At 51.9% G+C, this 13,502-nt stretch overlaps 1 protein-coding gene across 1 annotated transcript in view; it reads right to left on the bottom strand.

Moving 5' to 3' along the window:
• C6H1orf198 (chromosome 6 C1orf198 homolog) overlaps nt 1-13,448 on the bottom strand; it is a 32,138-nt gene extending 18,690 nt beyond the window's left edge. Inside the window, exon 1 of the mRNA XM_011222157.3 lies at nt 13,062-13,448. Coding sequence (XP_011220459.2) covers nt 13,062-13,403 — 342 coding nt within the window. The 5' untranslated portion in view covers nt 13,404-13,448. The remainder of the gene's footprint in view (nt 1-13,061) is intronic.
• Between the last annotated feature and the right edge of the window lie 54 nt (nt 13,449-13,502).

Below are 13,502 nucleotides of genomic sequence, written 5' to 3'. Positions count from 1 at the left end.
CCCCCAGAGATCAGAAAGGCGCTGTCAGCAAAGTCAATGAAGAACAAGCCCATTGAATGCCAGTGCCCACTTGGAGTGAGAGCTCTGACACCACGCCCACCCTCGCCAACAGAACATGATGGAAAGAGCCCTTCAGAACGGTAACCAAGAATCTGACCGCGGCTCCATTAGGTTCTGCTCACTGGCCTGAACAAGAACGGGAAAATCACCTTTTCTTGGCCATCCCCTCCGAGCCCCCAGCCATCGTCCTGTGCCAGCAAGTCTCTGGTCTGTGCCTAGCTTCTACTGGGGATATTCTCTGAACCCAGAGTTGGGACATACTGGGCGATACGGACTGAGCATGGGATAAGGTATTTTAAATTGAGACGGTCATCCCGCAAAGCACCCCAGGGAAGTGAGGTCCTCCCAGTCCCCAGAGGTCGGAGATCGGGCTCTGCCCCCTCTGTAAGGCACAGGGGGTCTGCAGAAGGCCAGCTCTCGGAGCCCTCGCCATTCCCGCCTTAGGCTTTGAACTCGCTTGCCTCTGCCCCTTTGCTCCTGGCTGCCGGGAAACACTACAAATGAGAGGGAATGTGGGCCACTGCCCTCCCATTTGGAATTCCAGCTAAACACAAGTTACATCTCAATTTACAAACTCTGTCCCTCCAAAAAGTGGGCTGCCTGGAGGAATGTTTGAGAAGGAGCCCTTGTGATGAGAGGGAGGCCATCGGCCCAACCTCAGCTGTAGGGGCTCCTGGGTCCAGTCCAGGCCGTGTGTGTGCTGCGGGGCACTGGAGCATAGTGCGGGGCTACGTGACCTGAAAGTCTCTAAAACTCTGTGAGGTCAGGACCCTCTAAGTTCCTCTCCGAATCATAAAACAAGAAGGACTTTGTTTCCACATGGGGAAAGTGAAGGAGCCTATATGTATCATTTAGTCCAGATTTGGGTCTGAGGGACAAAACTAAAGGGAAATCAACTGGCAAATGTGCTCTTTTAAAAAAGATTTTATTAATTTATTGGAGAGAGAGAGCATGCACATGCATATAAGCAGGGGGAGGGGCAGAGGCAGAGGGAGAAGCAGACTCCCCCCTGAACAGGGAGCCCAACACAGGGCTCGATCCAAGGACCCTGACCTGAGCCAAAGGCAGATGCTTAACCAACTGAGCCACCCAGGTGTTCCTGTGCTCCTTCTATCCAGACATGGGACAGCCCAGTGGCCACCTCAGTGGACAGAGGAGGTGTGTGGAGATTAACCGGGCAGGTGGAGGCAGGGGAGGGGGCAGACCCAGCAGCCCGGGCACAATGGAGCTGGATCCCCTCATCATGTGATATATCTGCCCTTAAATATTAGTTATGCAGCTGAAATCGGCAAAAATTAAAATAAGGCTTTGCAAGGAAAATAAGCATGGGACTCAGAGGACCAGAGACCAAGCCTAGAGCTCAGAAAGCACGCAGTCACCAGTGGTGGCAGCCCGCATTCGCTAACATTCCAAGGGAACCGCAGACAGAGGGAGGGTCACACTGTGATTTCTCCCCAACTTGGTGTCAAGTCAATAGTCTTTTGTTTGCTCCAGCAAGAAACTCAGTCAAGGGGCAAATTCCTTAGATTTCTGCAATTCTGAGCTCATAAAAAATAATAAAGCACTTAACAAAAATAAACGTGCCAAGGAAAAATGTTACTGGAGCACTGATGTCAGCCGTGGCTGCACACTCCAGCATTGGGAACAGGCTCTCCAGGCAGCTGGATGCAAAATGGGACCAGGACAGCAAAGTGTCAGTGTGCGCACAGTGTTCTCTTTCTTCTTCTCCCACGATGTCCAGCAGACAACAAAACATGGCCAGGCACACGCTCGTGGATGCTCACATCTGCTTTCTGCTGGGTGGCCCAAAAGGCTCCCCAACCTGCCACCCCGGTGCCCAAGATCTGAAACTGTCAAGGCACCAAAACACATCTGCTGCTTAGACCACAGGATGTCAGGGAGTGGGCTCTGATTCGGCCAAGAGTCCTCACAAATTCCTCTCCATAAGGGATGCCTCCACCAGAGACAATGCTGCACCTCTCCGGAAATTATTTCTTCTCTGGAGCATGGCACAGAAAGAAGCTAGAAATCACTAGATCCCAAAAGCGCAGGACAAAAGCAGAGTCACAGGACACACAGCCCCTGGAAACCATGAGAGGGCAGTGCAGCATGTGGGAGGCTCTGCGCTTCCCCATGTGGCTCCAAGGACTCCAGGATGGACGGGCACCATGTCTTCTTTCCTCTTAACATCCCACATGCCCTGACTTCCTCTTACTGGAAAATGTTCACCCAACACAAATGTTCACCTCCTAGCAGAAAAAGTACTTAAAAAAAAAAAAAAAATCTGTTCTCTGCCCCTGGTACCAGAATGCGTATTCACACAAAATCTCCAGCACTTTACTTTACTATTTGGTAAAGAATGGATGCGCAAGTGTGTTAAGATCTCTGGGGGCCCCAGACATTTGTACTTTTGGAGGCTGCAGCCAGAGTTGTGCTGGAGTGGGCTTGCAGAAGTGGACTGTGAAATGGTAAGACATTTTTTTAACCTGCTGTTAAAGACAGCCATTGTTAGAAATTCAGTTACATAAGCACAATTAAAACACATTGTATTATGGGTGCGTGGATGGCTCAGTTGGTTAAGACTCTTGGTTTTGGCTCAGGTCATGATCTCAGGGTGTGAGATCGAGTTCCGCATCGGACTGTGCGTGGAGTACAGAATCTACTTGAGATTCTCTCTCTCTCTCCCCCTCTGAGTCTCCCCCACCCAAATAAAATACATAAAATCTTCAAAACACACACACACTGTATTAAAAACAAAAGTAATATACTCCATACCCGCAAGGGTGGTTATTACTATGGCAGGGACGTGGAGATAGGAGCCCTTGGAGCCCTCCTGCGCTGCTGGCGGGAATGTGGGCAACAGTGTGGCAGTTTCTCAAAACAATTAAACCCAGAATTGCCACTTGGTCCAGAAATTCCACTCCTGGAGCTGCAGCCACGGGAAGTGAAAGCAGGCGCTTGAATAGACACCCACACACCAGTGCCCGCTACAACATTATGCGACGGAGCCAAAATGTGAAAACGACACCGATGTCAGCAGCAGACGAATTAACAGAAGGTGGCAAATCCATGCGACGGAATCCTACTCAGCCTTCAAAAGGAAGGACATTCTGACACCAGCTGCAACCGGAACGAACCAGAGGACATCATGCTGAATGAATACGACAGTCACTAAAGGGCAAATGTTATGTGACTCCACTTATTTGAGGCGCCTAGACTAAGGCAAAATCATGGAGACAGAAAGCAGAATACAGTTCACCAGGGAGGGAGAAATGGGAAGTTACTGTTTAATGGATTCAGAGGTGATGGAAAGTTCTAGAAACGGACAGTGGTACTGGCTGCACAGCAGTGAGAATGTACTGGATGTCTACTTAAGAATGGTTAAAATGGTACATTTTATGCTATACGTATTTTCCCACAATAAAGGAATCTGAAAAGGCAACGATCCTGCATAAGCCCAACTGTATGACATTCTGGAAAAAGCAAAATTACAGAGACCATACAGGGATCAGCAGTTACCAGAGCTGAAGGGAGGATTTTAGGGCAATGAAAACACCACACTACCGTAGTGTAGTGATGGACACTTTTCTCAAACCCTCAGAATGGACAGCACCAAGAGTAAACCCCAGTGTCAGCCATGGACTTGGGCGATAGCCATGTGTCAATGCAGGGTTCATCTACTGTACCAAACGTCCCACTCTGGTGGCCGATGCTGACAGTGGGAGAAGCTGGGCACGTATGGAGGTAGGGGTTTGCCACTCACTTTTTCTGAGAACCTAAAACTGCTCACCACACACCCTGCCCCCCATGGGCCCCAGGCGATCGGCTGGTGCTCCAGGGCAGGGCTCCTCGCCCTCACTCCCGGCAACCCCACGTTCAACAGGTACCAACACACCCAGGCCTGCAACCGAACACACCGAAACTCACCACATTCGATGTTAAATGTAAATTCTGCCATTAAATTTTAAAGTGATTTCAGTCATTTTGCTTTTGAAATTACAAGCAACTCATCTATAATGGGTTATGATTCCTCTGTACCAGTCCTGACTCTTCCAAAATTACTCTACAGCGAGAAACTATGGACTTCAAATGGATTTCAAAGACAATGAAATCTTACAAATATTAACCTTCCCTCTTCATGAACTGGATTAGAGACTACTGAGCATTTATTCTTGTAGAACTTGTTTTCTGCTTTCAAGGCCCGGCGGGTGAATTTTATTGTCGCGTCTCAAATGTAGGACCATGAGCCCCTGGGGACAGCACTGTCTGCGCTGGCTGCCCCGTAGGTCCCCCACGGGTCTGCGCCAGAAAGGAAGCCAACCCAGAGGCATGGGCTTCCTGAGGGGACCTCTGACCTCCCACTGCCCAAAGCCAGGCCGCTAGCAGCCAGCAGACAGAAAGCAACCCCCTTCCTGGAACATTCCAGGCACCTATTTCAGAGACCCTGCGGCACGTGGGGGAGTCCAGCCTACACTCTGGGCCTCTCTGAAGGCTGCAGGCCTGTCTGTCCACCACCTCAGCTTGAGCAAACCACACCTTCCCTGTGGATGCCCTCCCTGTGGCACACCTGTCCCCAGGTATTCGGTGGGAATGGCCCCTTCCCGGGCGCTTCCTGGTGTGGGGTTCACGCAGGCACGTTCAGACACCAGACTCAAGACTCCCTCAAGGGGGCCCGTACCCTAGCCGTACCCTAGGCATTCCAGGCCAGGCGGTAAATCGGCATCGCCTAGGGTGCGTGGTAACAGGCCAAATCCATAGGACACGCCTGACCTAGGTTTACACCACCAACTCCCTAGGTCATTCTAGAAGGCAGCCCTTCCTCTGGGCAGCTTCCCCAGTTCGGCCCCTCCCACAACGCCAGGCCCACCTCCGTCTGCACGTCGTGAGCACGTGGCCACACAGCCACACCGGGCTGCCTGTGCCTGTGGACCTGCAGGGCTCGGGGGCCCACCTCTGCCTGTGTGGTCCAACCCACATGCAGAGGAGCCCTCAGTCAGTACTGCTAGGTGGCTCCCGTCGTGCCCGAACAGGGGCTCCTACGAAAACAACCCAGGGTTCAGACAGCTCTCATAAGAAGCCCCGGGTTTCCCGGGCCAGCGCTCTCCCCTCTACTTCGGAGCGGGCAAGCCCACGGCCCTGGGCACTAGTATCATCCGCCAAGGTGAATTCACCGTCTCCTAACAGGCTGCAAGGCTCCAGCCGAAGGAGAATCACATTTAAAAAGGTTTATTTCTGGATTCTTGCCAGCGTTCAACGATTTCATACAAGACAGCTGCAGCTGCGTTCCTAACAAACACTGCGGCTCAACCACAGTAAGTATGCGGCCACGAACAGTCCACATGCCCACCTCCCAGGGTCATGACATCCTCCGAAGGTCGGGCTAGGGTGCGCGGTTGGCTAAATGTCAGTGCTGACAACAGCTGGAATGCCAACCACAGAGCGTCCCAGCCACGGATCGGAGTAATTCCTAAGCAGCGTCAGGATCCTGGAGCCCTGCAAGGGCAAATGTCGTCACCATACTCCTGAAGTCCATCAATGACAGAACTTTCTAGCTGACAGATGGTGGCATCTTGACTTAAAGGTCAGAAATTTAAGGAGCCCCTGGGCGGCTCAGTCGGTGAAGCGTCTGCCTTCGGCTCAGGTCATGATCCTGGGGGTCCTGGGATCGAGCCCTGCATCGGGCTCCCTGCCCAGTGGGGAGTCTGCTTTTCCCTCTCCCTCTGCCCCTGTTTGTGCTCTCTCAAATAAATAAAATCTTTAAAAAGGAAAAAAAAAGGTAAGAAATTTACACTGTGAATACTGTAAGTAAGAGAAGTCAGGCTCAGACAGCAGAGCCTGGAGAAGGGGTCAGAAACCCCCCGTGCTGCTGACTGTCACGGCCCCCCAGTGATGTCAGGCACATCCGGCGTGGAGCGCACTTTCCCTGAGTGGCTGTTCAGTGCCCGTCTCTGCCCCAAAGCTGCGGCGGCGCTGTCAGAACAGGTGAGGCAATCCCACGCCTTGGTATTTAACCCAACACGCTGAAAATTTACATCCACACAAAAACCCGCACACTGATGCTTACAGCGGCTTCACTCATAATTGCCCAGACTTGTAAGCCACTGGGACGTCCTTCGGCAGGTGACCGGATAAATACACGACGGGAGACACAGACGATGGAATATGATTACGCGCTAAAAAGAAATGAGCTACCGAGCCCTGGAAAGACACGGAAGAGCCTTCAGTGCGTATGACGAACTGACAGATGCCAGTCTGAAAAGGCTACGTCCTCTAGGCCTCCAACTATATGGCCTTCTGGACAAGGCACAGCTACGGAGATGGCACACAGGCCAGTGGCTGCCGGGGTGGGGGATGGGAGGGATGAAGAGGCAGGCAGAGCACCGAGGGTCTTGAGGGCAGTGAAGTACTCTCATGGGGTATACAAGTCATTGTGCATTTGTCCGGACCCACTGGACGCGCACACCGAGAGGGAACCCTCATGCAGACCGCGGACTCTGGGTGAGGGTCATGTGCCAAGATACGCCACTCTGGCAGGGGAGGGGGGGTCGGCATGGGGGGGGCTGCCGCGTGTGGGGGGATGGGGAGTATACAAGAAATCTCCGTACTCTCTGCTCCGTGTGGCTGTTAACCTAAAACTGCTCTCAGGAACGAAGTTTACTGAAAAACAAGGCAGGGGAGTGAGGAAGAAGACTGATTAAAATATGCCCTTTTTTTTTTTACCGACTGCTTCTTTTTAGGGACTTTCATTTATATATTTATGAAATTGATGCTTTTCCCTCTGACGTGTAATATATTTAACTCTGCTGAGACAGGAGGGTTTCCAGAAATGCAAGGACGAAACTGCAGGCCAACAAGAGAAAAACAGCCAGGACTGAACTAGCAGTCAGGCTGCAGCGTGAATACAAATTCAGGAGCCGTGGCCCCCAAGGCCAGGCGGAAACGAAAGCTTGGTGCCTTGGCGGTAATGGGAGTGGGGGTGGCGGGGGGATGAGCCTTCTGCTGAAACAAACAGAAAACGAGTAGGATGCTTAAACAAACAGATCTGACCTTCGTTTGTTTTTTTGAAAAATGGAATTTTTTCCTCCAGTATTAAAGGAATCTCTTGCTTAAGAAAGTGACTCCGGTCAGCGAAAGGGTCCCAGATCTGCCAACATGCTTCTCAGCTCTGCCCCATCCCTCCCTGCGTGACAGTGAATAAATCATTAAACTTCTTTCCAAAACCCCTTCCGTGGCCCCTGGTTGCCCTCCCACAGGAGCCAGGGAGGGGGCCTGTGTGGCTGGCTGCCTTAGCTCCCAGGGCTCACCTGTTCAACATCCTTCCTCCCCTACGTGGGGTAGCAGGCCAGGTGCTACTCTGGGCAAAGAACCATGGGTCCGAAAGGAGAAGCCTGTGGGAGAGGCCCTGCAGCCTCCCCCTCGAAGCCCACGGAAACAGATATGGGCTCGAGGCCACGTTCTCAACTCCAGTCCAGAGCCAGGGCACAGAACCCTAGATGCAAGGACACGAAAAGCCACATGTTCCCGCTCATCTTTTCTAAAAACTGCAGGACTGTACCAGACGGAAGGTGGGAATCATAATTATACATTCCACTTTCCTTAAAAAACAAATCCAGAATACTGAGAAAGTAACTCTCAAATTTCCTCCTTATTTAATTTTGCCAAGGGCTGAAAAAAGGAAACGCCAAACTGCTCAAGTAGAAGGGGAAGAGGTGACCTCACGTGGGACAGGTCCTGTGTCAGGACACCATATATCCAATCAGACTCAAATCTAATGAAGAGTTAACACTCAAGGAAAGTTCTGGAAGGATACGACCAACTGCTTCACAATGCTGCTTCTGCAGTGTTTGGATCTTTTAACGGTAACATACAGATACATTATCTTGTATATCTTACAGCAATTTAATTAGTTTATTTTTAAAAAACAAACATCTAGGGGTGCCTGGCTGGCTCGGTCAGAAGAGCATGTGACTCTTGATCATGGGGTCACTGAGTTCCAGCCTCATGTTGGGTATAGAGGGTACTAAAAAAAATAATAATAATAAACTTTGAAAAAAAAAATCTAGGCTGGCCAGCATGAATCCTAAGGAGGGAGAGGCAAAGCAGGCCGTTTGCAGGCAGACCCAAGGACGCTGAGTGGGGACAGCAGCTCAGCAAGGTTTGCTGAACTGGAATATTCCATCTTGACCTCCCCGGCCTCCTGAGGCACCCTCAGATCACTTCAGGGAAAGGCACTTCAGCCAGCTGGGGGCAAGAGCTGGATGGGAAGCAGGGCTGGACCAAGGCACGGGCCCTCCGAGGCCTGCAGAGGGAAGTGCCGGCTTCAGGCCATGCAGAGGGTGTCAGGGAGTCAGGGAGGCCGAGGCTCAGCCCCAGAGGAGGAGGTGAAGGCAGAGAGGTGCAAGGGAGCAGCCAGCCAGCCCCCAGGTCCCTGCAGGAGGGGGAGGGACAAGGACGCCTGAGGAGGGACACTTCCTTCCTACAGCAGCTGGTCAAGCTAAGCTGTTGAAGAGGGGGTGGAGCTGTCTGGCTCCAAGGCCCAAAATTTCTGTGTGCTGTGGCACGCAAGAGCCAGATCAGGGTCCCCGGGGGCTGGCATATGGCACATGGCAACACCCTTCCTGCCCAGCTTCACCTACCTTATGGGAGGTGGCAGAGACACGTAGGTCCGAGAGAAGTAAACACACCAAATTTCCGGGGTTACCTGCTTACGGCCTGCAACACATCTCTAAAAATCCAGCTTTGGGGTTTTTTGGGGGTTTTGTTTGTTTGTTTGTTTTCCTATTTGATAAAAGGAAGCAGCAGAAGCAGCCTGAGTGATCTCTAAAACCTTCCAAAATGAAAATCTCCCATCTCCCAGAGGAGGCCACTCCCGAAACTTTACTGCTGAAGGAAGAATGCAGGGAAAGTCAGACCTCTAAAGGCAGCTGTTTGCAAACATGCCTTCATGTTCATACCAAATGCCAGAGCCACTCGTTTCACGGAGGAAGACCTACGCCCTGAGCAGGCGGCGCCTGGCGGGTGGCACGGCCAGGAATGGAGGTCAGGGCTGGGGACCCCAGGTGCTCCTCTTCTTTCGCTAAGAGAGAAGTATTCCACCCCAGCTGCTCCAGATTCTCTGCACAGGAGTTACTTGGGGACATGATGGGGGGCAGGAGGGGTTGGTGGCCTTGTGATGAAATTGTAATAAGATCATATGTTCATGGGGGAGGGGGGCTTTTGAAAGGAGCTGGTGAAGATTATGGACAGCCTAGGCAGCCCAAAAGCTAGAATGCCTCTAGTTTCTAATGTATTAGGCTCTGAGAGATATTCTCTGAATTAATTCCCAAGGAAGGAAAAACCGAAAACGGACAGGTCTCCCCGTGGCTTCCAGGCACAAAGGCAGCCGATCTCCCTCCACACCAGGCTGGTCATCCCAGCAAGAGGGGATCTGAGCCCTGATCTTTTTGCTGTACAGGCAGCGAGGGTACAAATAAACACAGATCCCGCGATGTCGCACCTATCCACGCAGAGCGGTCCCACCAGAGGCAAGTGTGATGTGCGAACGGAGCCCTGACCACAGTCATGGCCAAGATCGACCACCATCAATATGCAATCGCGTTTCTACTTATTTGTTCCTTAACGTAAGAATGACTAGATGTTGGTCACATTTGGAGGCTATACTTTCATGATCTGACTTAAAATGTGGACTACAAAAATATTGCCAGTGATGGGGGAGAGGGTATTCAAAGAAACAGGTGATGCCCTTGCCCTTCAGGGAAGCTGAAAGTGGGTGGGGGACACAATCTGAGGCTGATGTGACTGGTGATCCGGAGACAGGCCACACCATGGCCATACTGTGGACAGAACAAAACCGAAGCTTCAAATACGTGCCCCAAAGCCCATGACCAGAGGCCACCAGAACAGAGTTCCTTCTCACGTGGACAACTCTGACGGGCCAACTGCAGACTTAGCAACAGCAGAAATGTACTTATTTCATGATAATGATTTTTGCAAGTGGGAACGGAGAGACTAGCTAAAAATGCACTTGACGCCTGAACGACACACGGGTTAGGGACACCTGTACACTTGAAAATCCACATGCCACTTCTGACTCCCCAGAAACTTTACCGACAGCTTACTGTCGACCAGAAGACTTACCAATAAGATAAGCAATCGATTAACAAACATTTTGTATGTTATGTGTATTTACTGTATTGCTACAATAAAGTAAGTGAGAGAAAAGAAAATGTGAAGAAAATCATAAGGAAAAGAAAATACATCTACCCTACAATTCTTCACCCCAAAAATCTGCATATAAGTGGACCAGTGTACTTCAAACCCATGTTGTTCGAGGGTCAATGGCATTCTTAACCACGAGCAGCTATAACCTTCTTTTAAGCCCACAGGCCCTTTGTGGACGTGATCTTGACCAGCATCCCGTTAATGCTATTCCCATCGCAGAGCCCAGAAAACTGAGGCTCAGAGAGGTCTGTGATTTAGACACAGTCAAAAGGCCGGTAGATGGGGGAGCCAAAACTCAAACCCAAGACAGACTACAGAGCCCAGTCTCCTCCCACTATAGGAAGGAAACGCACTTAGAACCCACCATATGGGGTGGTCCTTCGTGGAAGTACTCAAGAGGCTGGCGCCTACTCGTCATCTGGAGTCAGAAGGTGGCTCCGGAGAGAGCTGATTCACCCGAAGCACCCATGCGTCAGACGTCTGTCTGTAGCTGCTGGGGGTGGGCAAGCTGGAGGGCCCAGGAGAGCACTCTCCATTCCATGATTGGCTGTGAAGGCCCCTGGGACATCAGAAGGCAGCTCAAGTGGAAAGGACAGAGGGCCCTACTCAATCTGATTTAGGGCCCTCTTGGACAAAGCTGGGCCACCTATCTGGGCCACTCCATCCAGCAGCCTCGCCAGGGGTCACCCCCCACCCTGCCGTTACCTATTGCCCCTTGTGTCCAGGAGCCAGCCCTCCTCCATGAACAGCCCTGGGCACGAGACCACCAACCACTTTGGTGTCAACCTCTTGCCAGGTCTGGGGACATGCATTTTAAACTCCCTCGTGCCATTAAACCACACAGCCACTGCAGGTCAAAACAGACCACGGGTCATATTCTAAGTACCTCTCCTCGAATTCATTGCCCTCTGTCCCTCTGCCATCTGGTCTAAAATTGGTCAGAGGCATTCCAGGGCACACTCTCAGCCCGTTTTGTAAAGCTGAGTTCAATTCTGAAAACCAGGGCTGGTCTGTTCCTGGATCGGCAGGCAGGTACCACAGTGAAGAGTCCCATTTGCTTTTAAGTCACATCGGGCTCACGGATCCAGAAAGAGCTTAGTCTGGCACCCGGTTCAGGAATTTGAGTACAAAATTAACTTGGCCACATCTTTCCTTATCAGTGATACTGAGCCCTTATATGGCAAGAGATTTTGATGATGAACAGGCATGTGGATATTCTTAGCTGGACACCAGGCTAAGGAAAAATGACAGTCACTCTCCAACATCTGTAAGTACTTACAGGTTTACTTTCTCTACTATTTACTTACTCATGACTTTTCCAAAGTAGGGCTGCTTGCTTTTTCATCACCCAAATCTGAGCACAAACACTGCAAATGTCTTTATACAGATGCGGATTTTCGCACTGAAAATGCTTTGGCCCTTAAATACATTTTGAACCTATATTTTCAACCCCCCAGTTTACCACACCCTTGTTTTTCCTGGCGGAGCCTTCCGAGTTTAAAGTCCAATGGAGACTTTTCTTTGAATTCTGTCAGAATAAGGCAATGCTGGCAGTATATTTCTGTCCTTCACACACCCCTTACATTTAAGTGGGTTTACGACCACAAACATCTTGTATTAATAAATGTCTCAGCACACCCAAGCCTGAAAATCAGCTTTAAAACTCAGTGTTAACTAGAATCCCTTCCACAATCCACAATGCCCTGGGAAAAACTCACCAAGCCCAGCTCCCCTCCTGCAGGCTCCCAGGGTTAAGAAAGTGCGGGCTTCATTTGTATATTTTTATACTTCTTCCTCCTTTTGACTTTGCCCTTCATAGTAAAAGCTGAGTGTGAAAGGCCAGATTCTAATGGCACAAAACAGTGCAAATTCTAATGGCATCAAACGGGTATCAGTGAAACAAAAAAGAAGAAAAAGACCAAGTTTCTGAGCAGCACTGAATACTCATGAGGGTCTTTGTGACTTAGAAGGGGACACCCCTGAGTTTTTTCTTGTATGCTTCCAGCATTTCTCCCCTCTACAAGTGTAGGAACCGCGTCTAGATCAGAGACCCAGACATGTCCTTATATGTAGCAAAGGCTTGCTGGCGCCCATTTAAACTCATCGCTTAGTTTTTTGATGAAAAAACGGGGCTCCATGCGCACCCCCAAACCAAAGCTGCACATCGTACTCACCTGGAAAACATCTTAGGGAAACGTCCTAACCTTGGAAGGCACCTCTTCCTTCTCTTTATCTTGCCTGACAATTTCTCTTGTCCCATACAGCTCATCACAAATATTATTATCAATATATACAATTTTCTGAGTGCCATCCAGGGCAGGCACGGGGTGAGTAGTATCATCTCCGGTTTCACCGGGGCAGGGGAGGGGCGGGGAGAGAAACTGAGGCTCTAAGAGGTTAAGTCATCCATGGCCATGGAGCTAAGGGGCAGAGTGGATTAGAACTCAGGCTTGGGGGGCTTAAAATTCCTTAGGGTTTCCACCCTGGTCCGCCTCGCCTAAGAGCAGCTGTCTTCAGCTGCGGGGAACTCTCCAGCTCCCGTGCGGCCCAGCGGAGCAGGTCTACATGGAGGGTCTTTAAAGACCTCCTCCTCACCGCTATTCTCAAACTCCCTCTGGGGAGCCCCTAGCCCCGCGCCGGTGGCCCCGGGACGCCCCTCCCGCCCACTCCCGTCCCCGAGCCCCAGCCCGTACCCGCGCGACCGGCGGGCAGGGGACACCCGGCCGGGCCGCCTCGGGGCGCGGAGAGGTGAGAGAGTCCCCGGCCGCGCCCGCACCTACCTCGTCCCCGAAGCGCACCACCTTCTGGCCCGTGGGTCCGCGCAGGCCGGGAAAGCGCGCCAGCTCGTCGGAGTCCCTCGGGTCCCCAGGGTCGCGGGGCGCGGAGACGCCTGGCCCTACCAGGCACCGGTCGATGATCTCGTCCTGCTGCGCGGGCGGCAGCCGCGCCCACTCGGGCCCGTACTTCTCGCGGATTTTCTCCTTGTCCTGCATGATCTTCCTGGCCATGGGGCTCAGCGACGAGAAGTAGGTGAAGCGCTTCCGCTCCCGGTCGTCCAGAGGCCGGTTCCCGCTCATGACCGCCGAGCGCGAGGCCGCGATCGCCGCCGCCATCGACGCCATGCCCGGCCTGCCAGCCGCTCCCCCTCCCCGCGCCCCTCCCCGAGCTCCTCCCCGAGCTGCACCGCCCCCGCGGCCCGGAGCCCCGCCCCGCGAGCCCCG

This window comes from Ailuropoda melanoleuca, chromosome 6 (assembly GCF_002007445.2).
Source record: "Ailuropoda melanoleuca isolate Jingjing chromosome 6, ASM200744v2, whole genome shotgun sequence".
NCBI classification, from domain to species: Eukaryota; Metazoa; Chordata; class Mammalia; order Carnivora; family Ursidae; genus Ailuropoda; species Ailuropoda melanoleuca.
The sequence above is the reverse complement of the archived record's forward strand: the minus strand, read 5'-3'. Positions and strand labels throughout refer to the sequence as shown.